Source organism: Strix aluco, chromosome 1 (assembly GCF_031877795.1).
Source record: "Strix aluco isolate bStrAlu1 chromosome 1, bStrAlu1.hap1, whole genome shotgun sequence".
Classification (NCBI taxonomy): domain Eukaryota; kingdom Metazoa; phylum Chordata; class Aves; order Strigiformes; family Strigidae; genus Strix; species Strix aluco.
In genome coordinates this window covers 65,525,015-65,551,780 of record NC_133931.1, presented here as the reverse complement: position 1 = coordinate 65,551,780, position 26,766 = coordinate 65,525,015, and the positions used below count along the sequence as shown (strand labels likewise).

At 38.6% G+C, this 26,766-nt stretch overlaps 1 protein-coding gene across 2 annotated transcripts in view; it reads left to right on the top strand.

The window, feature by feature from the left end:
* The window catches only part of MBP (myelin basic protein), a 90,766-nt gene that overhangs the window by 22,350 nt on the left and 41,650 nt on the right, over positions 1 to 26,766 (top strand). The window contains exon 2 of one of the 2 annotated variants that reach the window (XM_074823299.1): positions 7,903 to 7,993. In XM_074823299.1, coding sequence (XP_074679400.1) covers positions 7,903 to 7,993 — 91 coding nt within the window. Of the gene's footprint in view, positions 1 to 7,902; positions 7,994 to 11,190; positions 11,219 to 26,766 lie in introns of those variants that run through there. The other variant, XM_074823309.1, reaches the window with a different exon arrangement.

The window sequence follows — 26,766 nt, the reverse complement described above, 5'->3', positions numbered from 1 at the left end:
GAGGAACTGGGCAGAGCTAGACTGTTGTGTCGGGTGCTGAGTTCCTTCTCTGCGTGCTTATTTGGCACAGTTGTGTTCCATCTTTTTGTAGCCCACATAGTCATGTGCATTCCACTTTGCTTCTTCAGGCCTGTGGAGTCAACCACTTACATTCCCCACTAGGGAAACCTTATCTGTTTTCCCTTAATAGAGGTAATGCCGGCTGCAGAGTCAGAATGTCAACTGTGTTGGGTTTTTGTCAAAAATACCTGTCCACTGTCAACTGGAGTACTACAAAAGCCAGAAGGTTTTCACAGCTCGGGACCCAGAAAAGATGTTTTGTTGCTGCTAAGCTGTCAGACTGGTTTATTTTTGATAGTCTTGTATCATTCTTAGGCCTGACACTTTTACAGTGAATATTCCTGAGATTCTCCATAAGAACTTTCATTTTATAATATATTTCACTCAAAATACCTTTTAGGTAATGGAAGGAAGAAAATAATATTTAACTGAATATTTGATTTTTTTTTTTAATTTTTTTTTTTTTTTTTACTCATTTAAGACACTGAGTATCTTCTTGTTTCTGGGCCACTGCCGGCATCCCTTTGTGTGATGAAGCAATTTTGGGCATTGTTTCAGGCATGATTTTTTTAATTTTTTTTTTTTTTTTTTTTTTTTTTTTTAAGCCTCCATAAGCAGCAGGCTAATGCAGCATCATACAGCCAGTTTGTGGGAGTCTGGGAAAGGGCTTTAGTCTCCTCTGAGTATCATGACATCAAGTAACTTCTTACTGAATCACAGTTTGGAATGGTCAAGTCTCCCAAACGTACTCCAGCTATTTGAAGAGCTCTCTCAATGCCTTTGCTTCCTTTGCTGTTCAGTGCTGCTTTGTAAAATTGCACACACGCGGCTGTGCAGCCCAGCACCCTCAAGAAACTCTTGCGGTGTTGCTTTGAGGCAAGTTTGTAGTGCTGCTGAGTGCTGTGCTGTACGTTGCATTATGCTCCCCATAGAGATCTGCTGTCTCTCTTACCTCTCTTCTCTCTTCCTGTGGTTAAAAAGAGCAAATCAACAGGTTTACTGCCACAGACAGTCCTGTCTAGGCCCCTAAGGAGGATTCAAGGCTGATGATCTCTAATAATTCAGGCAGTGGCAAACATTTTGTTTTTTACTCATTACAAACTGACAGACCTGCAATATGAGAAGTACAATGTACAAGGTTAAAAGCCAATTTCTGTGTGAAAAAAGTCCCAAATATTTGTAAGCCTATCTCTCTGACTAGTGGATTGTTATTTTGCACTTTTAAAAATGGTAATAGTTTTGGGTTTTTTCCCTCTTGAATGTTGTGCATCATTCTGTAACTAGTTCTTAGTTTTTGCATCTCTGTTGTGCTTTTAGTATAGACTGAGTATTCAAATGCTTGGATGGCCTTTTTTATCTTTTTCTGGTGTGTCAGTTATCTATATGAACTCTTTCCAGATTTTGTCAATATGCTAGAATATAGAAGTGGTTTCATTAGCAGAAGGAAACAGGATTGCTTTTGTACACTTTCTTTTATTATTATCCTTCAGAAGGACCTCAGGTGGTGGCATTTGAAAATTACTAGTCTGCTAGGGTTAGACACTGCCATTATTCAATGTATTTATAAAGCCCTTAAGGAGATACACTGGGAGTTGAGGCTGTGTCATCAGCATTGTGTTTATGACTTAAACCACATCCGTTTCTTGGAAAAAAAAAAAAAAAAGTAAAATATTTGTACTTGTTCAGCATGTGGCTAAAAGGAAAGTAAATTAGCAAACACCTAGATGGGATAAAGGTGAAGAGTGGACTATGAAAGCATCAGTATTGACAGCTGTCACTCTTCAGATATTCTGGAAATCTGCCTAAAACCCCTTTTGTAAAAGAAATTTGCTATTGTGCTTGATATCCAAAGTACCTATTTTTGGTTTTGTTCGAGTGTTGTTATGCTTCCTCTTTGATTCATGAGGTCAGGAGCTGCATCCATCAATGGCTGTCAGATGCTGTTTGCAGTGACACTACAGAAAAACCGCCTGGGTTCAAAGCAGGCTGCATATGTGCTTTAATAACTTTAGTTTCAGGTCAAGTGTTCTGGAGGCTGTCAAAACTCAGCGTGTTTCCAAGTGAGGTTTTAGATCCTTCATTGATCTTCACAATTTTGTATTGTGTGTGCCACTGCGCTGCTTGTACAGCTGATGTGGTGGTGGTTGCTCTGCTCTGTAGGACCAGGGTGGGATTGGTAGAGGAAATAGCAAATCATAGCTCTGTCTGTACTTGTCTGAATTTTATGTGATTCATGTTCAGGTTTCCTCTGTACGGTTTCAGGATTATTGTGCACAGAGTGAAAGACGCATGACAGGATTCTTGCTTTACATTGAAAATACTGACCCGGAGCATATTTTTGTGTCTTGTCTTAACTTGTTTTGCAAATTCCTTGCTGTTTTATGAGAATTCCTGATTCTGGCAGTGTGTTAGAGTACCTACAGAGTAACAGGTCACTCACATAGCTTTTTCTCTCCCTCTGTCCCTGTGTATGTGGTACACGAGTTCGGGTTTGTTGGGTATTTTCAGTTCACAGTATTCGTAGGAAAACCTTGATTCTCGCACAGGGTTGCCTGTCCTGCTTTTTAGTTTGTTCTGTTTCCCAAATGAACTCATTTAGGTCCTTGCTCCCAAATGCAATTAGTCTCTCTTCAGTGGTATGGACACAGTAATGTAATCACTTGCTTTCTGCCTACTGCATGTGTGAATGTCCCTCCTCAGCATTGGGGGAATACCTTACGGACTAGTAAAAGCTGACTAGTAGCATACTGTGGATCCATTAGTTGTCTCTATTTATTACATTCTGAGCTGAAGAGATTTTAGTTCAGTTATGAAATACGAGAACCCCAGTGTGGTCAGGAACCTTTTCTCAAAATGAAACAGAATTGCTATAAAGGCAAGATATCCTGTCTATTAACCTAATTTGTAAGAACTTCTCCACAAACAGAAGTAGTTTTTAAATGCCTTTCATAAATGGAGGGAAGCACATAGCAAAATAGTGTGGAACTGGTAATGGGGAATATAGCAAGTTTTTGAGTTGGAATTCAGTGTTTTTTACTGCAACCCCTCAGTATCTTAAGGTTTTAAAATAGACTGAATGCATTTCTTCAGACCTGGATAATGTGTTTGAGGCATCTCAAACCTTTTTCAAAGGGCCTATGTCTGCCTTGGGGGTTAGTGAGGGGATCCTTTTGTTTGAAATGTCTTTTGAAATTCTCCATCCGTGACATTAGCAGCAGTAGCACTATACTGTTGAAGCTGAGAGGAACAGAAAACTGTCCTTGGAAAACTCTAGCCCTCTGTCTCTTTCCATCACTCTGTCATTTTTTTCATTATCTTAAATAAGATTTTGACATATGCACAGGAACATAAGAATGATTATATAGAAGTTATTGAATATTTTGAGTATTGCATTTTAGAAACTGAATATAAGGAATCTTTAGAGATGAAAATAAAACTGAGAATATGAGGCATACCAGAAGACTGGAGATAATGATGGTGGCTAGCTTGCTGTTTAAAAGAGTTGTTTTATTTATCTGCAAATTAATGGGAGAATTTGAATCCTTTTCATGACTGGTGGGGACTGAAGAAGAAATTGATGTGGGAGTTCCTGGAACATTTTCAAGAGCTTGAAGCTGTGTAGAGATAACATGAGCCCAGCTTCAGTCTGGTGTAACCCTATTCTGAATGATGGCAGTACTCTTGCTCGGGGAGTCCTAATTAGCCAGTATGGCATTGTTAAAATTCACCATTCATGTTCTGTGCAAGAAGCCTGGTGCTTGCTAATATGTATATGAGTTTCTGTATTAATGCAAAGGGGGTTGGAAAATCTCCACAGTTAAGAAGAATTGATGGGTGAGTTCAGGAAGATGTTTGAACATGCTTGTTAATGCAGGTCCAAGAGATCTCTGCCCACCTGAAGAGGGCCAACTGCCATTCCATGAATTCTTGGTGTTAATAAGGATTGTCCACAGCATCTTGTCTGTTTGATTGTGTTAAGCTGTGAGTGTAAAATTCCTCACAGCAGATGGGAGCTAAAAACTTTGAGACTAATGGAGGTCTCTGAGAATAAAATAACAAGGAACTTTTTCCAACTTTGGTGGAAGGAATGTTATTAGTACTTAATCTGAGGATGTAGAATACAAAAGTGACAAAGAAAATGATCGCTGTTAAGAATGACTTGCATCCTGTTCTGCCAATTGCAGCAGTATTTGGTATTTGGAGAAACGTTTGTGCGTTTGACAGACTTACTGATACATGGCTCTCAATCATGTTACTGTCCCATTTTTGAAGGAGCACGTATCCATGATTTTAAGATTTTTCTTATTTTGTTTTCCCTGGAACTCTGTTGGAAGATCATTTAGCTCTGAGAAGAGGCAACGTATATAATGTCCTGAAGGTATACTATAACCTGAACATCATACAGACATTTTGTGAATATTAAATGAAAAGGTAGCCTTGTCTGATAGAAATTAGGTGAATATCACTGCAGAAGTGGAAGATCAGGAACATTTTGCAGAATTCTTCAGCAGAGTCTAGAGTTGTATGGTCTGCTGCTGTGGATACTGTTTAGATTATCAAGATTGTTATTGCCTGCAACAGTTTACCCTTTTTCTGTTATTCCGAAATGGAGGTTTATTGCCAGTCAAATCTGGTTTTATCCACTAGAAACTCTTGTCTGTCTTTTGAGGTAGCATCTGTTGTTTATTTTAATTTTGGAAATGTAGCATAGAGGAGGAATCAAGTGTTTTACCATGCCCTCAGTTCTGCTAGGTGTTGTGGGCTTAAGTGCAGGGAAGGTAATGTGCTGTGGACAGGAATGAATGAATGAATGAGAATGAGAGAAGGAACTGGAGAAATGGCTGTGCTGCCAAAGCAGCAGGTCATGCATTCGCGGTCTGTGTTGTCTTGCCGCAATTAGAACTTTTGATGTCAGCGTGGCACTTTTCTGTCAGTAAAAGAAATTTCAGTCTGTTTTCATTTGTGCCATTGGGATGGAGCTAAACATACTAGCAAAGCACATAATAAGAAAACATAGTAGATTGTAAAAGGCAGGAATGAGAGCACAGACAATATGAATCTCTGCTTCACGTTGGATTTGATTCTCTTTTAGACATAACACTTCATGAATAATTGTTTAGTCTTTTTGTCATTTGTAAAATGACGTAATTAAGTACCAGTTTTATCATTAAAGGAAAAGAAACAGGCCCTTCCTAACTAGTATGCAAAAATGACAAGGTAGTTAAAAAGTTTTTGTAAATTTAGGTCTCTATAATATTTATTTCATGCTAAAATCAGGTGTAGTCTATAGTCCTTGGGAACTTGGATACTGTAAAATAAACCTGTTTTGCCCATCACTTCTGAAATTGCATTGAGTGCTCAGCCTGAAGTAAAAGCTAGATAGAGTTACATTTACTGTGTTATGTACAAAGGGCCTTTATTTTATAACTAACCACAAGTACTTTGTAGGTAAAAAGTCCCTCCTGGCACAGCTCAGGCAGTGTAAGTGTTTCACTTTTTCTGTTAATTGATTGGAAGGATAGAGACAGTTAAAAATTTTTAGGACTGGAAAAAAAAAATTAAGCAACTGGCTAAATCTTGTCTTAGAAAATGCTGGTTTAGACTAAAACTTGTTTTGGAGCATCTGGATCATCAGTTGTTCTTCTACAGTTATTTTTCTTGTATTGTTTTTGGTAATAGGAATGTTAGGTATGCCAGTAATAATGTGTTGTGTAAATTTTTTAGTGCAAATAGTAAAGCAAAAGAAATCTTTTTAAAGTCTGTGTTTTGTATAAGAAGCCATGCCAAGTGGATGTACATCCAGCCATGCACTGTCATGCTTTAGGCTGATACATCACACAACTTTCCTATCAACATCTTGGAGCTGACATCTGTCAACACCAACATTGTGGCTTATCCAGAGAGCAGACAGCACAGCTGCTCTGTAGTTCTTTCCAGTAACATAACTCGAACCAAAACATCTCAAGGCTCAGTCTTTCTAATTTCCCCAAGACTGCCAAAACCATGTTTTTAAAGTAAGGGATGTGAACATCTCCCTAGTAGGAACGTGGAGTGACAATTCATTTCATAGACACCACTGAGTATCTGTTGGATAGTATTTTGTTGCTGCTGCTCTTGATGCAGCAGGTTACAGACTTCCAGCTGTTTCCCAAGAGGAACAAGGGCATGAGGAACAGCAATCCCTCTCCTCCTGCACCACCAGCTTTACCATACACTAAATATGGTGGAATACGTTTGGAAATGGAGCTAACAAGCACTATCTTTACAAAACCTAGAGCAGTAGCTCTGATCAGGAGGTCAGTTGTCCTCTTCATGTGGGAAAGCCCTGAACTTGGTTTGATCATTGAATTGTATGAATTTTGTCTCATCCATAATGGCACAATTTTTAGTGGCTTTTTGCTTTGGGATTGGCTCACTCTGCTGTAGCAGATGTCCTCTTCCACTTTTTTCAGAGCTGAAGGCTGTTACCTGAAGGGAGTGCAGAATCCTTTCTCTTTTGCAGGTGTTTCTCCTCTGAAGCACAGTTTCTCCTTTCTTTCCTGTTCTCTGCTTTCTCTAATTCTTGTCTGCTGCTGTGTGACACCAGTAGGCTTCCTATGTCTTTCTTTCATTTTTCATGACAAAGTTTGCTGTCTTGCTTCAAAGTCTCTTGAGTTTACGTACCATGAGTTTGTACTCCTGTATTCTACAGGGAGGTTGACAAACGTAATCTATCTGTCTTCTTGTATCTTCTGTGTGGTTAATAAGGGGAAATAAGAGACCACTTACAGTATGGAAGCGTTTTATGTTTCTGAGGGTAGAAACGGTAATTTTCACAGACAGATTGTATAGCAGCATTTTCAAAATGTAAGTCAGAATTTATAAATTGTACAGAGGTAACTTCTCTAAAACATTACACAGTCTTCTGAATGAGCATGTACTTGAATGGAGCAATATCTGTCCTTTAAAAAGCACTGGCATACTACATTTTTCTTTTTTTCCTTTCTCAATTCTTAGTCAACTCTTTACAATAATATTTAATATTGCATCAATCACTTCATATCTATCGCTGAACAGTTGACTGCATATGCAGTTTACTGTCTGCATTGCTGCAAGCTTGCATGTACATTTCTCTTGAGTACCAAAGTAAAACATTTTGAAAACCATGAGTTATTTTATATTTAGTTGCAATATAAATATTTAAAACTCAATGTTTCACAGGTTGTTTTCTTCAGTCTTCTCTAGCTAGGGAATGAAATGCTTTGACTTCTGGCAATTTAAGTACTGAAGTTGTTGACTTATCTGTGGGCCCAGTCTAACAGCAGATAGCTAATTGAAAGATCTGTTTCAGAAATAGAGAAGTACTTGTGCTTTAAGCAGTTAAATACATGAGTTGGTTAAAGACCTGAAGAGGGCTGTTCCTAAGCTCTCTCTAGCTCACTTACCTTTGCTCTGTAAAGAGAAATATTTGTGCACTATCTTCTGATCTCTTTGTTCGCTAAGTCAACAATGGAAGATGTCAACAGAAAGAAAATGAAGTATGAGGAGGAAAGGTGGAAACTTACAAGTCTGTCATGATTTTTAAGATCTCTCTCTTACTTAGATGTCTTCCCCAGCTCTCCATTTTACATCCTCTAGTCAGATTAAAACAGACTAAAAAAAACCCCCTGTGTTTCTTCTGAGAGTATTTTCCCTCAGTATTTTGCAAAACCACATATACATAGTAAAGATACTAAACCCCACTATGTTAATGATTCCACATTCATTAAGAATGTAATGTGTGCATAATTAAGAAGTTTGAAGAATGTTTCTGGTTGATAACTGTAGAAAAAGACCTAATCTGAAAAAATGTTTGTTTTACAGAATGCTGAAACCAAGGTGGAGGAAGCAACTAAAGAGAGTCCGAAAGCAGCCAGGCTAACACAGCAGTCTTCAGAGGATAATGAAGTATTTGGTGAGTTATACAGACAACTGGAAAATGTTATTTGACCTGTTAGTTCAGAAAACAGAATTCTCACAAAGTCCTTGTGATCTACCTAATGATGGTCTATAGCATTTGAGTGTGGGCCATACCGTTCCATAGCGACCTGGAAAGGTGGAGGAAAGGACTGAGAAGAAAAAAAAGAGGGATCAAAGATCTAAAATAAATCATCTCTGAGGAAAGATTTGCAATTGGTTGCCAGAGAGAAGAAAGATTGAATCCAAGTCTTCAACAAAATTAAAGATGTATGCAATAAGAGGGAAAATAAAGTTTTCTCTGTCCATGATGGATATGACAAGCAGTGAATTCTTCAAATTGCAGAAGGGAAGATTTGATTAAACGTTGGGAAGGGGAATCCTAAAATGAACACTAAAGCATTGTGATGCATCATCTGGAAAGTGTGGAGATTCGTCATTGTGGGCCTTTAAAAACAAGTTAGACAAGTAGCTGTCTAAACTGATGTAATGTAACTTATCTTGTGGCAGAAGGATAGACTAGATGACTTTTGGGGATACTTGGAGGCCTAGATTTTAGGTGAGCTCCTCTTGATAGTTTGTGAATCCCCCCTGTTCCCCCTATAGGTTTTGGTGGTAGCTTTATTTGATCAGAAAGCTGTATTTAGCCTTTTCTTCTGCATTAAGATTTGGAAAAGAGCCAGGGAAACCTTATTGTTCTAACTTTGTGTTGATTTTATGCTAGTAGAACTAAAATAAAAAAGCAGTAGTCTAACATTAATGCAGGAGAGGTGAGGGCAAGGCTGACAGTTTTATCAGTTGGTGTAGTATTTATCTCCATTATATTCTGCAGTGGAAATGCAAGATCTGCAGGAATCGTGTGGGTTTTATTAAGGCTGACTAGTTTGAAAACCTTTGGATGAGTCAAATATTTTTGAATACAGTGAGACATTTTTTTCTTTCAAGGTACAAAAAGAATGTAGCATGAATAATTAAATCTTTCTTACTATATATGGAAACAATGCTTGTGACCATTTAAACTGGTTTAGTTTAAAATCAGCTTTCCTCAGTGAGATAATGTAGTGTGACTGGCACGTGAGTATGAATTACTGGTATGAATGTTTCCAACACTGATCATATGATGCCAGTGTCTGAGGAATCCACAAGTGGACTTAACTAGGTTTCAACTTTATTAATTCAGTGGTGAGGTTATTACCTCATTTCCTCTTCATCTGCTCCGCCAGTTATTTGCAGTAGATCCAGCATTACTGGTTATAGACCCCCATGGCACTGTGTAATGTGCATCTCAGACTGTGCCCTTTCTCAATTCCGATCTCTGGTTATCTCTGTGTGAGAACAATGGAGACATCAAAGCAAGGACACCTCCATCTACCTCTTTCTACCAGCAAAATCTTAGGCTTTTAAATCTTCTCTCTATTCTGATCACTAGCCCCATGTACCAGTGAACTAAACCAGTAGTTACGCAAGCCTGTGGTCCATATGGGGACTGCAAAATTAAAAATGGGAATTAAACACCATGAAGTTCACTGTTGGTAGGCTTAAACTCACCATCCAGTAATCCATAACCTCACTACAAATTCATTTACTAATTTAAGACGTGCACTTTACTACATGTTCTTTAAAGCTAATGATTTACTAACAAGTTGCTAAATAGTTCCATGTTCCAAATCTGTGAACTGAACTGCTTATCTAAAATAAGGCAATAATCAACCTTTGATAACTTGGCACTACAAGGAGGAAGATTTCTTTCTGACTCCAAAACTCAGACTATGGCATCTTATATGAACCCTTTCACCACTTTACAAATGAAAGTCCGGTTTGTTTGTTGTTGTTAAGATGAGAACAAAATGGGGAAAAAAAAAAAAAGGCATTATGGTGCAAATGAAGTCTGTAATAATCTTTTTCACCCTGGTCAAGTGAGGAAATCAAAGTGGACTGAAGGTACAAATGAAACCACTTTAGTGTGAAATTCCCTGAGAGTCAGGGAGAAAATTTTGGCTGATACAAGTTTTATGTCTCTCAGAATGACCCTGCCTTTCCGGGCAATTTCTTAAGATGTTCAAATCCATCTCATAGGGGATGAATTATAAGCTTGAAACAGTTTTCCCTAGGTGAGTTATTTGTTGTTCCCATGACTTAAATGATTAGATTACAGACCCTGCTCAGTTATTCTCCCTCTGGATTGATCTATTTCAAGCTAGCCCTTATTTCTTTCTCCTTTCTTTTTCTCCAGTGATGCTAATTATAACGAGCATCAAGTATGCACCAGGAGTTGGTTAATTTATAGCTTCAGCTTTGACTAGAATCCCTCTTCTGAAGAATTTTAAATAGCCTCCAGCCTCTTTGAGCAGTTGGAGCACAGCCTTCACTTTTCACATAGATTGCTGTCTTCTGTGCCTTATAATATTTATTTTTCACAAAGATCACTTTCCCCAGCTTTCTCTGGACAATGCCACCCCCTACAGAAAGGTTATCACAGTCAGTAGAGAAGTCAATTCCTGCCTGATGCAGCCACTGAGCCCCCTTCAGAAAGGGGGGCAGCACCCCTTGACTGTTGCCTGCCTTTTCTGTCCTGGTGTGTGGGTGTGCTGCGGACGCTCAGAGGAGTCCGGTCCCCCTGAAAGCCCTGGCTGTCCCTCTTCACTGAGCCGCCCGGTGGCAGCAACTGCCAGTCCCTGGCAGGCACCAGAGTGCCTGGACTGCCAGGTCAAAGGCTCTTCAGCAAAGGAGCCAGAAATCTCTTGCTTTGCTCTTGTCTCCCCCCTTTCCAGGGTTAGTATTGTCTTAGACCAGGTGACAGTATGATTTTTCAGGAGCAGAGAACCTTCTATACTGTGGACAGGATAGAATAGATGCAATTGCTAGAGAATGTTATACAGAAAATACTTGAGGAAGCTGTGCTGTTTGAATACAGCAATATTTCTTTTGGAAATACTTGCTTTTAAGCGTGGTTTCTGCAGTCCCTATCAGTTGGGTACAGTTTTGGAGGCAAGCATGTTATTACTGATTGAAAATGTTGTGGTGCTAAAGAACTAAGTGCAGATATCTCTTTCAAGTCTGCTAGACCCAATAACGTTCTTTGTACGTACAAGGAAGGATTGATCCACTACCAGCTGCTTTACGAAGCAAACAAGTCAGGTATGGCTTGTGTTTCAGAGAGCTAATTCTCAAAGGCGATAAACTTTTTATACAAGAAGATAGAGTGGAGAAATGGAGCAAAAGGGTAAGGATATGGGAGAGAAAAGAAATCTAGTCTGTACAGTAATGGTATTTATAACTATGAAATTCTGAATTAACAAGAGTTAGTTTTGTTTGTCCTTTGAAAGGATTTTCTTGTGACACCCAACAGAGTTCTGTTGTCTGATATATACTGAATATGCATCTGTGATGTGGAACTAGAATGTCTTGCTTGCAACAAACTTCTATTGAACTTGCACGTAGTCAACATGGTCTCTGTTGCAAGCAGTATGTAGTCAGAAAAGGATACTGAATGACATCTCAGTGCAAGAGGGAAGAAAATTGCTGGGTAGAGTGCTATGTGTTTAAAGAAATGGATCAGGAGGTGACTGCCGGTCTTACTTCCAGAGATGATTTTCAGAAGTTTATTAGATCCACTGCTACTCTACAACTGTGAGGCAAAAGCAGGAGGACAAACTGCCTGTCATTCTGACTACTGGGAGGATTAGCTCTTCCTTTGGTGCAATCCCACATTGCATTAACTGGGAAAAGGACAAATGCAGATTTTTACTGATGCTTTTTTTTTTTTCTCCATAGGGTTGAACTAGTATAAAATTACAAGTAAGGAAAAATTCTCCATGGGGGAACTGTAATATGTTGACAGTATATTCCCCTTTCTGATAGCAATAAAAAGTCAAAGTACTAACTTTTCAAGATACGGTAAGTCTTAATCTTCTCAAACAGAAAGCTTAATTTCTAGTAAATTAGGACAAAAATTGTGTCTGTGGATGTGACCATGGTTCTTCATGGCTTAGTGCGTTCCAGTGATCTGTGCTGTGTGGCTGGAGTTGTACCATGGGGTGTTTGGTTTTTTCTTGTTGTTTGGGTTTGGTGGGGGTTTATGTGTGTTTTGTTTTTATAACAAAGGCAAAATGAACTTTTGTTTTGTTTTATTTTCTCTAAAAGAAAAGATCAGAATTGTAGAGCTTTTTTTTTTTTTTTTTTTTCACTTAGGCAAGAGGTAAGTGCTGTTCCAAGTGTGGCAAAGTGACACTGAATTCAGCACCATTCATCATTCTGACATTTCTAATTGCAGTACTGGGTACATCCTGAGGTATCTTTTTGTATGTGGAGCTCAGAGATGTATCTAGAAACCATACACTCAGCACAATTCCATGGCGACCCTGACTGACCCTGATTCATTCCTTATGCTCACGCCCACTGCTGTGTCCTACGCAGAATATCCTATGGATGGTTTTACAACCCCATGCAGGTTGAAGAACTTCTGTCTCCACAAGATTTCCATCTGTAACGGTTTGACAGATGTAGTCACGCTCACCGTTGGCCTCCCCTAACACGGTAGAGCAAGGGTAGCTGTAGTTGCTGCAGTCCCACTGCATCCGCACCTAGGAATTTTTGGATGTTGTATATTGGATACCAGTTTTTGAGGGTTTTTTTTGTTCAGTTGGGGATTTAATGATGGTATATAAAACCCATTCTCCTGAAATAATCAAGAAGTGTTGTTATCTTACAAATTAACAAGTGGTTGTACAGAATATACTTACAAGGTGGGAATATATCTGATTGTGTGTTATATCTGTATGGATTTCACTCTCGTATCCATTTTTGCTTTTTGATTCTCATTTAAAAAAGGGAGGGGGCAGAATGCTAAAAGAAGAGCTGGAAGACATTTAACAGCTCATTGCTGCACAATGCCTTTATCAGGAGGGTCCTGATGCATCAGGAGCTTGCTAAAAGCTGAGGGTTATTGTAGTTCAGTGACCTGGGAAGCTTCTCTCTTTGTAAACAAAATCAGTTGTGGGACACAAGCTATGACTTTAATGCAAAATAATGGCAAGCTTACACAAAAAAAGCAATCTGGTGAGACAGCAAATTGTCCTAAAATACATGTTATTACCACAGTGCAGTTATTCCCTCTTGCATGAGAGGTAAATGAGGGAATTTAGTCTCCTGTAGTTTTTCATTATAAGCTAAGTAATGATTCTGTTTTTCCAACTGTCCACACATTTCCACTTTCCTTCACCATATCTTTCTTTTTGCCCATTTCTTGCAAGACTTGGTCTGTCTGCTTCCATCCAGAGACCACTGGTTTATAAAAATCACAATGGCGAGACTGCATTAACTTTCTGAGATGGAAAGAATAGACTTATGTTTTAATAAAAAAAATGCTTGGCATTTTTTGTGCAGTTGTTGGATCTCAGAGGTACTATGCTCACCTAAAGCATTTTTTGGTTTTTGGGTTTAGTGTGTCATCCCGTCCCACCCCACCCCACCCCACCCCCCCCCGGAAAGGGCTGAAACTCTGTTCTTGCAAGATCTTATATATCATAAAATGCTTTTTGCAAACTATGTGTAGCTTACATGTGGGCAAGAGAAGCCCAAGAAGTAGTCTTCTAGTGAAGACTAGAGAACTGCTGTGGTGGAAAGAGACACGCAGGATTTCAGAGGCAGCCGTTGGCCAGCTAATGGGATTTTTTGTTATTTTAGGGTTTGAAACTTTTTCTAAAGTACAGATCTTTGCATTTTTAATGTTAATTCTGTGGTTGATTTGGTTATGGCTCATTCTTACGTTTTGGTTTTTTTTTTTTTTTTTAACAGTAGCATTCAAACACATTTTTTTCTGGCAGCTATCTGATGCTTTAAACAGTAACAGTAGCTCTTGGACATCTAACTATTTAATGTGCCGTTATATTTAATGTACTGCTATGCAGTAGCATCTGAGCCTTTAAGATTACTTTTAACATGGCACAGATGTTTGCCACAAAATTAGTGCACAAACACTTAAGGGCATTTTAACAAGTCTGATCTGTAGGATTTTTCTTTTTTTATCATCTATACCATGTGCAAGCTACATACATAACAGAGGTTTGGGTTTTTCTTCTTTTATAGCGACTGGAGTTACTAGATTTGTTAGCGTAGACATGGACGTGAGCCGGTGATGCCTGCGGCATTTTTAGCAGTGCAGGGCTGGTGGGCTGTCCTTGCTGTAATTAATCAGCACAATAACAGTATAATAAACGCCTTATTATTTTAATGCTTGCTATACAGTGTACAGGATCTGCTGATTTTTTTTTTTTTCCCCTTGTTTATTCAGTAAGAGTGAGTCTGTATGGGAGATGGAGGGAAGCACAATAGTCATTTACCATCCTATTGTTATCCAGAGCACACATTGTAGCTGATTGTAAAAGTGAAGATGGCTAAGGGTGGTCTAGTGTCACGTGTTGCAGGGTGGCGATATGAGGCCTTTGGCTAATTAGCTAGCCATGAAAAGAAGTTACTCCTTTCCCAGTGTATTTTGTTGTCTTTGTCCTGTTAGCAAGCTGCAGCCCAAGGAACTATTCTGTTTGCACAGAAGAAACAGAGTCCTTAGTGTTCTCCATCACTGATCCTTATGTACCATCCAGTTTGGTTAAGGCACGATTTTGTCTGTAAATGAATTCAGAGTGCTTTGGAAAGATCTTTATTTTGGGGAAAGTAGCTGGGATGTTGCTGTTGTCCCATTTCCAGTTTTGTTGAGGCTGAATAAGTGCTCAGTTCTGGTTTGAGTGAAATAAGAAGCAGAATAGTCCTCCATGGGCCAACCACTCTTCTGTCGTGTTAGCTGAAACAGATGTTATCATTAAAGTTTAATTACGATGTGACTCAGTCTTTAATGCAATGGCTAGAAGAGAACCAGAATGAGTTTTTGTACAATCTATGAGGAGAATACGGAAACACCAGCTGAGATTGATAATCCTTTTGCATCTTAAAAAAAAATAAAATATGAAAGCCACCTACTTTGACTTTCTGCATAATAAGAATTCAGAATTTCATTGGGTAATAACTGGATCAAATCCATTAATACCTGATTGGAGCCACAATAGTGTCCTATTGCAAGAACTGTATAAAAACAGTGGATTCTCCTCAGCCTTCCAGTGGTGAGTTACCCTGGTTAAAAAGAGGTACTTGGTTTTTGGTCTAGCCCCCATAATTACCTCTGATTGTGCGACTGGGCTCCATTAGGCTGCCCACAGCACATGTCATGAGAGAGAGATCCTAACCCAGATTGTTTTCTCACCTGAATGCAGAAGATAGAAACCAGGCAAAAAAGGGGATACAGGGGTAAATGCCTTACCTTCATAAACACAGTAGGTCAGTATTAAGTTGTTGTTTCCCATTCAGTGTGCTGTCGATTGGGTGGAATTTCAGTTCCTTGTCAGGATCAGATGGGCCTAAGAAATTCTGGCTTGGATTTCTTAGTGGTACTTCCCACTCACACCCCCATTTAAGCCTCATTCATTGGCAATATTCTACTTAGCTCTATTGACTTTGGCAAAACTGTAAAGATAGTGAGTTGATCTTAAAAATCAAGAATCCATCAACCTGTCCTTCCAGCATTAAAAGGGTGGGCTGAAGTATGAAAAGACCTGTGGATTTTCTTACATTCAAGTTGTTGCCCGAAGAGTGTGGAAGGGCGGCGAGAGAGGCATTGTAGCTGCATCTTCTCATCCAGCAGCAGTTTTTCTGCAAAAATATCAGACTTGGTTATGATGGCTGTAGCTCTGTAAGGGAAAGCCAAACAGCAATAAGCTCACTGTGAAAGGATTATGAAAGTAGAGAATGACAGCATATTGTAAACATCCCATGCAAACTCTTTTGGTGGTGACCCTGACAAAATATTTTTATTTCTATGCTGAGTTAATCTAAATTGTGCTTCAGCCAAATGTATGACATTTGCAACTGTGTCCACAAGACTGAAAAATGAATCTAATGGTGGTGGAGAGTGAAAGCAAGAAGGAATGCAGAGCTTTTGAATGAGTGAATGAAGATTTACAGGACTTGGCATCTGTTGGCTTCCCCTTGGCACTCCCATCTCTGTAGCCTGGAGCTCTGTGAAACTCCAGGGCTCCACTACCATGTCAGGCAGCAAATCCAACCCATACTTGAAGCTGTGGCTTTCTGTTACACATTTGTTCAAGAAGGCTGACTGTGGTTTGGCTTAACTCCTGTGAATACATAGCTTGGTAGCACTTGTGCAATAGTTCGATTTTATGGGCGTGACAGTGTCCCTTTAAGTGCTGACAAGGAGGCACAGGGCAGAAATTCACATCTGAGGTATCTATTTTTGATGAGGAAAATAGAATTGAAAAGGACTAGTATTTACTGGTGTGCACACACTGGTACTTGTACAGAAACATCCTGGTGGCGACAAGACTGCAGTCGCTTACAAGCCTTGCGAGGAGCAGAGAACAGCCATGATAATGCTGCTCTTTATTTTCAGTGCTGTTCAGAGCAGGCTCCCTCTCCAGAGCCTTCCCTATGCTTCTCTTCCCTGTTGCCAATGAAAAGCTTGGCTTTCTCTAGGCCTTTTAATATTCCCACTTAATTAGAAGGAACCATTTTTCTACTGGGTACAAAGTATCTCCATCAAAACAGGAACTTTAAATTAGTCTGAGTGACTTCTAGTTGCTGTCATCCACTGTGAATTTTTTTTTTCCTTTTTGATCCTTCTTGCTGTAGCATCTTAAAATTTCTGCTGTGTGTGATATTAACCATGGAAAACTAACAACATCCCTGGTAGTGCTGACAACAGGGGTTGCAGCAGAAATCAGTATCTTAAAGTCTAAACTCAGTTGTTTAAACAAACACATGTATGGATGCTGTTGCAAAAATACTTCTAAATCTCTGTTTATCTCAAGTGACTTCAATAGAAACTGGCTACAGATGAAAGAAATTCAGAAGAGTTCTAATTTCTGTTCTGAAAGATCTGTAATAGGGTTTTGTTTTTAACCTTTGCTTGTGGAAAAGTGATTGAATATGCTCTTGAAACAAAAGTTTTGGACACCTAAGCAAGCCACTACACAATGTTACCATAAATAGATTTCGTTTCACTGAGCTTAATGGAGACAAAATAAAAATATTGATGCTTCTAAAATAGATACTTAACATTTGACAAACTATTCCTTCCTTGAAATAAGTGGGCTTCCCTGAATGTTTACCAGGATGTGGTGACTCTGTTTGCCTTGATTTATGTATGCAGGACCTCCTGCTTTTTCAGCACAGTAACTACTGATTTCAACAGAGCTGTGCAGTGGTTATGCCTGAGTTCCTACCAAGGAAGATGCTGATCGTAGGTCTGTGGTACGTGAAGTCCTTGGCTCAGCTAGCAGGCTTGAGGAAGCCATCTTTCACATCAGGCATCCTGCACGCCGCTGGGGCAGCTTCAGGCAGAAAGACATTTCCATTTTCTCGTCTGCAGATAGATGTCTTGCAACCCAAAGCCAAATAGGAGAAGTGAAAAATTTCATTCTTGAACTGAAGGGCTAAGTTTTAAATGCCATTCTGACATTCATCGTTGAGTGGACTGAATTCTTTGCAAAGCCTTTTCAGGCAGGATTAGTTCTAGACATGATACTTTTTTGCCTCCCGCTGCTTCACCTATTCATCAGGTCTAAAATGTTCCAGTATTTCCTTTCTGTAAGGTAAGATTATGGCATGAGCAGGACTTTGCCACATTAGTAGCGTTATTGTTACCTTTTACTTTCTCTCAGGCTGTCCTTTGTTTTGTGTGTCATGTTCAGTATATAAACTGGCCATCCTTAAAATGACCACAAGACCCTCTTGTTTGGTCTCCAGATTTTATTGCTATGGTATTACATTCCTTCTGTATTTGTCAACATAGGAAATCTATTACAAAATAGGATAAACTGGAACACTTAAGCTATGTGGATACCAATTATACAGCAAGCCTAATTTCAGTCTGAATCCCTTACTCAGCATTATATATGAATTCTGAAAGTTTACTTATTTCAGTTTATTTGCCAAAATTTCTTGAAATAATTTTAGGGCTCTGTTTCAAAATATATAATTCCAATATGAAGATCTGAAACCAAATTTGTTTCAAGATCCATGCTGAAATAAAACCCTCAACCAAGAACTGTCAAGACCCTTGAAAAATGAAAGCTTCCTTTTTCCGCCAGATTACTCTGCCCTCACTGTGAGGGATCAGTGGCTGGCCATCATCCTTGTGAACTGCACAGCCTACAAAGGGACAATGATAACTGAAACTAAACAGAAGAACTTTCCTAGATTTCAGCAAAATTAGGAATACCTTTTAACACTTTGAAATAACTAACCAGATTTTGACATAGATATTTAGGTGGATCTGGGCTTAAAGTGAGAGTCAGAAGATCGAGCAAAATAACTGTTTTCCCCTTTTCCCTCTGTGACAAATCCCCCTGGGTTCCAGCAGAGAGGTGTTACCTCTGTTTCCCTATGCCAGCAACAATAAATCTGGCTTCTATTTCAAAATCAGTGCTCACATGATTGTAGTAATTTGTATTTAGTGGCCTGTTTTCAGGACGTGGATTGAAGAGATCTGTGGGATTGAACCTAATTAACAGGATTTTCTGAAAGTGAGAAGCCCAGGAGGTGAGACACTCAAATGCATGCACTTGGAATTTTCCTTTTTCCTTTTCAACTTCTCTAATTATTTTCATGGTGCACATGGCTTTTTTTTTCCTCTATTACTGAAGTACCATAATCCAAATGCAGACTCATTTCTAGCATTATTTCAGTTGTTATTCATACTGCAGAAGCACCTGCTCGAGGACTAGGACCTCATTAAGCCTGTTGATCTACAAACATAATGGGAAGACTAAGACGGTTGCTCTGCACCCATTACAGCCGATTCCCGTTTCTCAAAGTGCATACTTCCTCTGACAGTCAAACTACTTTTGCGCCAAGCAGTTTGTTGCTCTCTAACTGTAGTACAAGAATCAAAATTGCTCTAGTATTTGCAGATGAAGTGCAGTTTCACGATAAAGCCTGTTCTGCTTGGGAAAGCTCAGTAGCAGAATCACAACAGCACAGTTATTCTGTTTAAATTCGATTAAATATTCTATTATGCTTCCTTGGTGCCCTCTCTATATGCCATTTCTGCTCTGGACAGAGTTAGAGCTGCAGTGTCTTACTAGTTTCTGAGTTACACATTTCCCAGCCACTTTTTTTTGTTTAACATATATGCTGATTACTAATGTCTCCTGCAGTGAAAATATGAGGACTTTTATAGTGTATTTTCTTAGTTCTCATGTAAAAGGACCCTTTTTACCTCTACCTAAAGTTAAGGTACCTATTGTGGGATTTCTGAGTCTGAATGTTCTTGCAAGTTATTTTCAAGATTCCTATAGAAAACGAGGAAAAGCCTGCAGAGCTGCCCCCTCAAGAAAACAGAAGTGTATGTCTTGAAATTGCACACTGCTTTGGCTAGGCATTGTGACTCTCAACGTCTTTACAATAAATCGCTGCTGACATATACAAATATCTGACTTTTCTAGTCAACTCCCCATGTTTTTCAGACTACCATAATCATGCTTTTTATCAGGCATGAAGTGTGGGAAAAGGCTGAATATAAGCTAGTTGGACATAGGGAGCTATTTAAAATTAGAGCATTTTCTCCGCCATCGATATGAGTATGCTTGTGTTGGCATTGTTGTGATGCACCACTGCAACATGAAGACTTTTATTTTAAGGGCCAGATTCATAATTCAAATATTCTGATTTAAATAAAAATATAAACCCTTTAATTTAACAGATTTCTTCTCAAGGAAGTATCGAAATATTTGATCCTTATGATGGTTTTATTTAGGTTTTTTATTTGCTTTTTATTTAGAGAATAAAAAGAGGTTTAATTTGGAGTTCTCAGAATATTGGAAAGGTATAAATTTTTTGGCCTATAATGTTAAAAGAAAAAAATATCTGTGCAAAATAATGACATTTTCATCTGAGTGAAACATTTTTTGGTTGTAGGATTTTTAACAAGGTCACATTTTTCTGAAAATTGAAATCTGCATGAAGTTTAGGTTTTTAGAATCCTTCAGACCTCCTTAAAATATTGTGGTTACAATACTGCATTTATTTTAAGAATGTTATTTATGCACAAAAATAAGGAATCATGCTAGTAAGCAGTGTTTTCCCCAGAGGGGAGGGGAAAAAAAAGTACAGCTCAGATTAGGGGGAGGAATTTGATAAGGCATATTCATGTCCTTTCATGCGCTGTAGATGCATGTATTTAGTTCCTAGTGGGGTCTAGGCTGGTTCCTATGTTATTTCAGAGAACAGTGATGTGCACGCAGTGGAGATGCATAGGCAGCTTTTCTTGTCTCAAGTGTAAGCTGTAAAGTGCATCAATCTTCTGTAGGTTTTAGGACATCGTACCAATTTGAATTCTTGCCTATATGCTACTTGTGTGCTAAAGTGGCATGAATCAGAGGTGGGTTGGTTTGGTTTTTATTAATACTCATATGGGTTAGAGGCTGGGCATTTCATTTTTGAGATTACTGGTAAACAATGTTTTCAACAAAACAATTCAAGAATCATTAAAGTGCATCACAAGACTATATTAGTGACTTGAATGGAATATTGTAAAACAAATCTGAAGAGGTCAGAAATAAAAATACATATTCTTAAAAGATGGTAGGATGGGACAGCATGGAGTAACCTTGTTCTTTGTCAGTTACATTATCTTTGTGTGCAGCTTTTTAGCCTCGTGTTTGGGTTGTGAGTGTAGGGGTTTTCCTTGTATTTGAGTGGGTTTGGGTTTGTTTTTTTTTTGTTGTGTGTTAGTATCTGCTAGTGCTAAGAGCCTTGGATCAAATGCACTGACAGGTTTCTGTCTGTGGCTTTGGGGAGAGCCAGATGGATTTGGAATTAGAAACACATCTGTATCTACTCTTCATTCTTAAAACTGCTTCACCATTCAACACACAAGCTCTCAAGCTTGAAATCCTTAGGTAAATGTTTGCTCGTATACTTACACCTTCTAAATTAGCCTGATGGTCAGCAAATTCAGCTGTCATCCACAAATGCAGAAGAGAAATCCCAGGTCAGTGAAAATCCTTCCCTTAAAACATCCTGCCAGCAGTTCTACCTCGGGCTTTATATGTGATAGCCGACATATCTCAGATGATCTCAGCTTTCAGGGGAGCATAAGAATAGAGGCATTCTCTGCGTGCATGAGTGGTTAGAATAACACTGTGCTTAGTGATCAAATGAACAATCCCTTTGAGCTTTCGAGATAGTACCCCCTCTCACAGGGCATCGGAAAGCATTTCTTTAACAATTATGCAACAACAAAGCACAATAGAATCAGTGGTTGCCATGATTTCTTTCAGAGGAGAAAAGTCAGAGTTTCTGCGTTACCTTGTTGTTATGATCGCAAATTAAACCACTTGGGCAGTCAAGGAATGCAACCTAATCTGTTGCCAAATCCCTGGTATTAGTGGGACAGGCTGCTGCCTAAATAAGTGTTTCAAGATTTTTTTGCATATTAACCCATAGATTTTTGCAGAGATGTCACCTGCCTGGTGCTTTGTTTTTTTTTAACACCTTTTGTGGCCTTCCTGCTTTGCATTAATCAGTTTAAAAATCCTCCTGGTATAAATGGAACCTGTACCGCCGACTGTGCTTTTCTTATGCTCTGGGTCATTTCTCCAACCCAGTGTTCTTCCTAGTTACTGTGACTTATTCCCAGTGTGTGACTATGCTACTTTACTACTGTTGTCTGATTTTGCTTACCACCAGTCTTTTCCCTGTGCTTTTCTCCCCATATTTTCTTCTCACCTACTGATCCATTTCTTTCTGCCAGACCTTCTTCAGCTGCATTTGCATCCTTCCATCTGTCTGGTTTCTTCCTTTTCTTCCTTATTCTTTTCCCCTCTTCGTGGTCTTCCTTTACTGCCAGGGGTCAAATCTACCTCAGTTGCTTTCTAGCAGCTACTCTACCCACAAACACCCAGAGTTCTCCTTCTGGCAAGCATCTTGATTATCAACCTGGATGTTACTACAACCATACTACACAGTATTAGCCAGTCCATCTCTCTTCTTGCATCCCTGAACATCAGAAAAAGAAAAAGGGGGAAAGAAAAAAGTCCATTATGTAAGGGTCAATTTTAAAGTTATTTAGGCTTTTCTTTTTTGATTTTTAAAAGGACAAATGCCCTTCCTTACTTGTAACAAGCTGACAGGATATACGCTGCATGTGAGATGCTGCAAGCCACATGACAGTGAATATTCCAGCCTTGCACAGATGAATACTGGTGAGATGACCTGAGTTAATAGCACTGCTCAGGGCAGTGGCCATTCTGCTATAATAACAAATTCTAATCAAGATTTGAAACATCATCTGCAGCAAGACGTCCTTGAAAAAGAAAGTTTCTCTGAAAAGTTCCCTCTAACAAATTACACTCTTTTCTGATAAAAGTCCTTGTAGTCAGTGAGTCTTTAACCAGATTTTGGGCCTAAGATATACAGAGTCAGAATCCACAGAAGTGTACTATCTTTCCAAATAGCAAAATAAATTATAAATACATCTCTAGGTAAATTCTGCTACAAGTTGGTCACACTTTCCACAACTTAAAATACTATTATCACTGAATGGTTCATTTGTTTTACAAATAATAGAAATCTAGATCTCAGTTGAAATTGGAATCTGACCCACTGTCTCTAATCTGCTTACTAGACAGAGGGGGTTTATTTGTAGTTTGTTAGATAACAGCAATTTTTAAGTAAAATTTTGCCAGTGGGAGAAAAAGATACTTCTGTTGTAAAAATGCCACTGAAGTATTTGCATCCTGAAGTACATTTCATAAATCAACAAATCCCTTGTACATGAAATGCACAGATCTTAATTTACTATGATTGAGCCACTGCAGTCACTGTTAATAAAATTAACTAAGTTAATTTGGTTTTATGGTTATTAACAGAACTTTTATTAAATGGTTTTAGCAAACGCATGGCATTCCTGAAAAGCTGAAGCTTTAAGAAAGCAGTACTGGGTTGCTATCAGTCTCCTAAGCATCTAACACCATTTGGCCAATGTACAGTGGTTGAATGTATGTATTTGAAAGGCAAAGGAATTAGCTAACCTAAGAACTTTTAAAAATGATAAGTAAATCAGTTCAGTTCAGTTTTGGAATTCTTTGAAGCTGAAAACTAACAACAATGCCAAGATTTTCTTATGTTTTGTATGTGTGTGTACAAACATGTATTTGTATGACATACAACTGCTGCACAGTTAGCAGTAAAATCAATACAAACATACACATATTCTGTGTTCTTTGGAATGTTCATATTACCTGATCTTTACATGAAAGTAGAAGATTGTAAATTGCACTCTTTTAAAATTAAGATCATGTGCTTACATTTTTTGCTGGTGCAGTGCCCATGTCCTATTAAAATCTCAAAAAAAGGGTATAATCTTAAGCAGAACTGCCAGTTCTCAGCCACTGAAATGGGCCTCAACTTAATATGGATATTCCATGTGTTAGAGCTTTACTGGCTTTTTTCCCCGTGCGCCCCCCCCCTGCCCCTTTCCTCCCTGCTAATTAGATTGAAATTTTTTTTTTTTTTTTTTGTATTTATACTATTTATCTATACTTCAGGTTTGTCCTTTTTAGGAAAGGGAATGAATTTCAGTCTTAGCCTTAGATTTCAAATATGATCCATTATTGTGTCTGGAATCAGTCTTCACTAGCTCATCCTACTGATGCTCCTACTTCAAGAGAGTTTTTTGCTCTGATAGTAGTGTTAAAGCATCTTGTTTGTCACTACCAATTCTTTTGCTCTTACTAGTTCTAAAAAATCCAGTACCAGCTGTTATCTGTATGTAATCTGTATTATGTCCTGCTCTGCTTCTGTCCCTTGGTGCAGTTAAACCCAGCCAAATCAGGCTGACAGGTGCTTGCAGCATCCTTTGTCTGAAATTGAGCTCTGTGTAGATTGAGGCTTTTGTAGTCTGCACTTTAATGAGCCAGGTGATTTAACGAGAACTTTGTTCAACTGCATAAAGGTTAAACATTTCTTCATAGAAAAGTAATTGCTGTGAATTTCCTGTGTTGTTTTATTTTGCTTAAAATTAAAATTGAGGTCTAGGTTTTATTAAAGCAGAGAGTCTTGGAAGTTTATTATTTTTTTGTGGGTAAAGATAAAAGCTAAACCTATTTTTGTATTAGAAACACATGATGTCAAGTAGGTAGAAGTGGCTTTGAACTTAAGATATTTTTATGCTTGGTTTTTCCCTTTCCGGTGCCTTGCAAATAATTATCTTAACCATTGTGCTCTGTATTCTCAGTTGAGGAACAATCTTGCAGAATTCAAGATCTTACTATGTGCTATTTGGGCTGGATTACTCTGTCCAGCTTTAAAGTTTTGAAATAAAACTCTGCTTTACCTCAAAGTAGATCACTAACAAAGGCATCTTGAACAGGGATGTTCACACAGACGATACCATTGATGCTGTAGGACAGTCTGGTAACATTCCCCTTCTTCCAGATCACCGGTAGAAGACTATGAATGTTGGCTTTGAGCTGCTTAGAATCAGGAAACACAGAGTTTGTTAGGTTCTGCATTGTTGGAGTGCCAGAAGCTGGAAATGGGGACATACAAATTTGATATTTGACTTGATATTCTTTATACGTTGTCCTATGTTGTTTCTGTCAACTTTATATTAATTCAACTTGCAGGCCTATATATAGGCTCCTTGGACACTGAATTTTCATGTTTTGACTTGGAGAAATTTTAGAGACAGTAAAGGAAGTTTTGCATAACTGTTACCGAGTTTACCAATCACATGCTGAAAGACCTACCACAAGCTGTGCTTTATGATCCCTGCTGAGTAAAAGCCATACACATTTCTTCCTTCTCAATCTTGTTTTCTTCTGATGGAGCAGAACACATCCGATAATGAGTCCGAAAGCAAGTGGTTATTTAGGTAGCCTAAGTATGGTCCCAAGGAAGAATGGGGAGGTGGGAAAGTTGTTCTGGTTTTCTTTTATCTTGCAGAGGGTATTTAGCACAGCCAGTTTTTTTAGTGTCCTGCTGTGACATATTTTTAGTATGTAGACAGTTAGTTTCAATGTCTGAATCTACTGCTGACCTTTTTTTTTCCTTTTTCTTAATTATTTTGAGTCTTGTGGGTTAGTATTTTGCTTCAGATTTAGAATTTTAAAAACCAGATGAAAATGCATGATAAATTGACAGCATTACTCCATCTGTTAGAGGATGAAACTGGTACATAATAAAAAGCAGGTATAAAATTGTTAAGCAGGCAGTTTCCATGTTGTGGATGGATTTTCTGAAATACCCAAAGGGAATTTTTAAATACTCTAGAAAAATTATCAGAAAGATACCATAACCTGTGTGTTGTAAATAACAAAGAACACCAAGCACAGAGCTGAGCTCTGCAGCATATCCTAAAGCATTTTCACATTCACAGCTCGGTCTTGAAGAAGAAAATTGTAAATGTAAGGGAAGGACTAGAAAAGTCTGGACCGTGGAAGCGTTAGTAATGAACACTGTGTCAATACCATGTTCTGGGAACTTGGAGATTTAAAATAACTGTTGACATTTGGGAGTTTGTACAGGGTTGGGGGGTTTTTGTGGTTTGTTTGAGGGTTGGGGTTTTTTTTTTTTTTTTTTTGGAAGAGTTGAAGGTCAAAATAACTGATGCCAGACTGCATAGGAGCTCTAACCTGACCGGTGAAATACTGACACCACTAAACTTTTCCAGTTTTGCTGGTAGTAGTGCCCCTAGCTGTGTGTGGTTTGTAAGAACGATACTGAAGACAGCCAAGTGAGATGGCTAAATGGACACATACTCTTAAACAGCAGCTGTCTGTAACATCCAGTTTCACTTGGCTAAGCACTAATTTGATCTTTTGCTACTATTATTTTTTTTTAATTTTTTTTGAGCACATTGTAATCTGTTTGGAATGGTTAGTTAAGTTAGCAATAATAGTCCAAAAGCAGAACTTGACAGCCGCTGCTTTATTGCCAGCTCCTGCTTACAACCCATTTCAAACAAAGCCCATTTTCGGGGTAGTGTGATGACACATTTGACTTGTTTGCTTTTAATTTTCATTAGACTTTACTGCCAAAACAACCTGGCCATACCAGTGACAAGGTTGAAAGTTGGCTTGCTAACAAGTATCAATGTTTGCCTTAAAAAGCAATTTGATGAAGATTCATGCAAAAGCCCTCTCCAAAGAGGGAGGCGTTTTAAGGCAGTAACCACACAATAAAAATACATAATTTCACTTTTGGAGACCACTCATTTTTAAATGGCTCTGGGTGAATATATTCCATTCTATGCTGAAAGAAGAGACATAGCAGTTGATTTTGTTTGTTATGCCTGCATGGGGCAGGAAGGGAAGGGAGGCAGTGTATGCTTCTGCTGGTAGGGGAACAGGATGTTTCCTTCTTCTGCAGCTGGATCTTGGTCTGAAATTCATGGCGTTTGTCTCACACTGGCCATGATCATGGGTGGAAAGCTTAGAGTACTTGGCTCATTGCTCTGTTTTGGACAGATACAATACCAGCGTTCACATCCTAAGTGGGATAGAAAAGTTGGCTGATCAAGCGCATAACTGATCCTGGAATCTAAAGATTTATTTCTGTACTTTGAAATTCTTTCTCAGTGAATGATTTATTTTATATGTACACCATTAAAAACAAAGAAGTGGTTTTTCCCTTTTAAAGCTGAGGAATAATGAGATAGAAAGGATCCCTCTAAACTGCAGGACCCCAGGAGCATTTTCC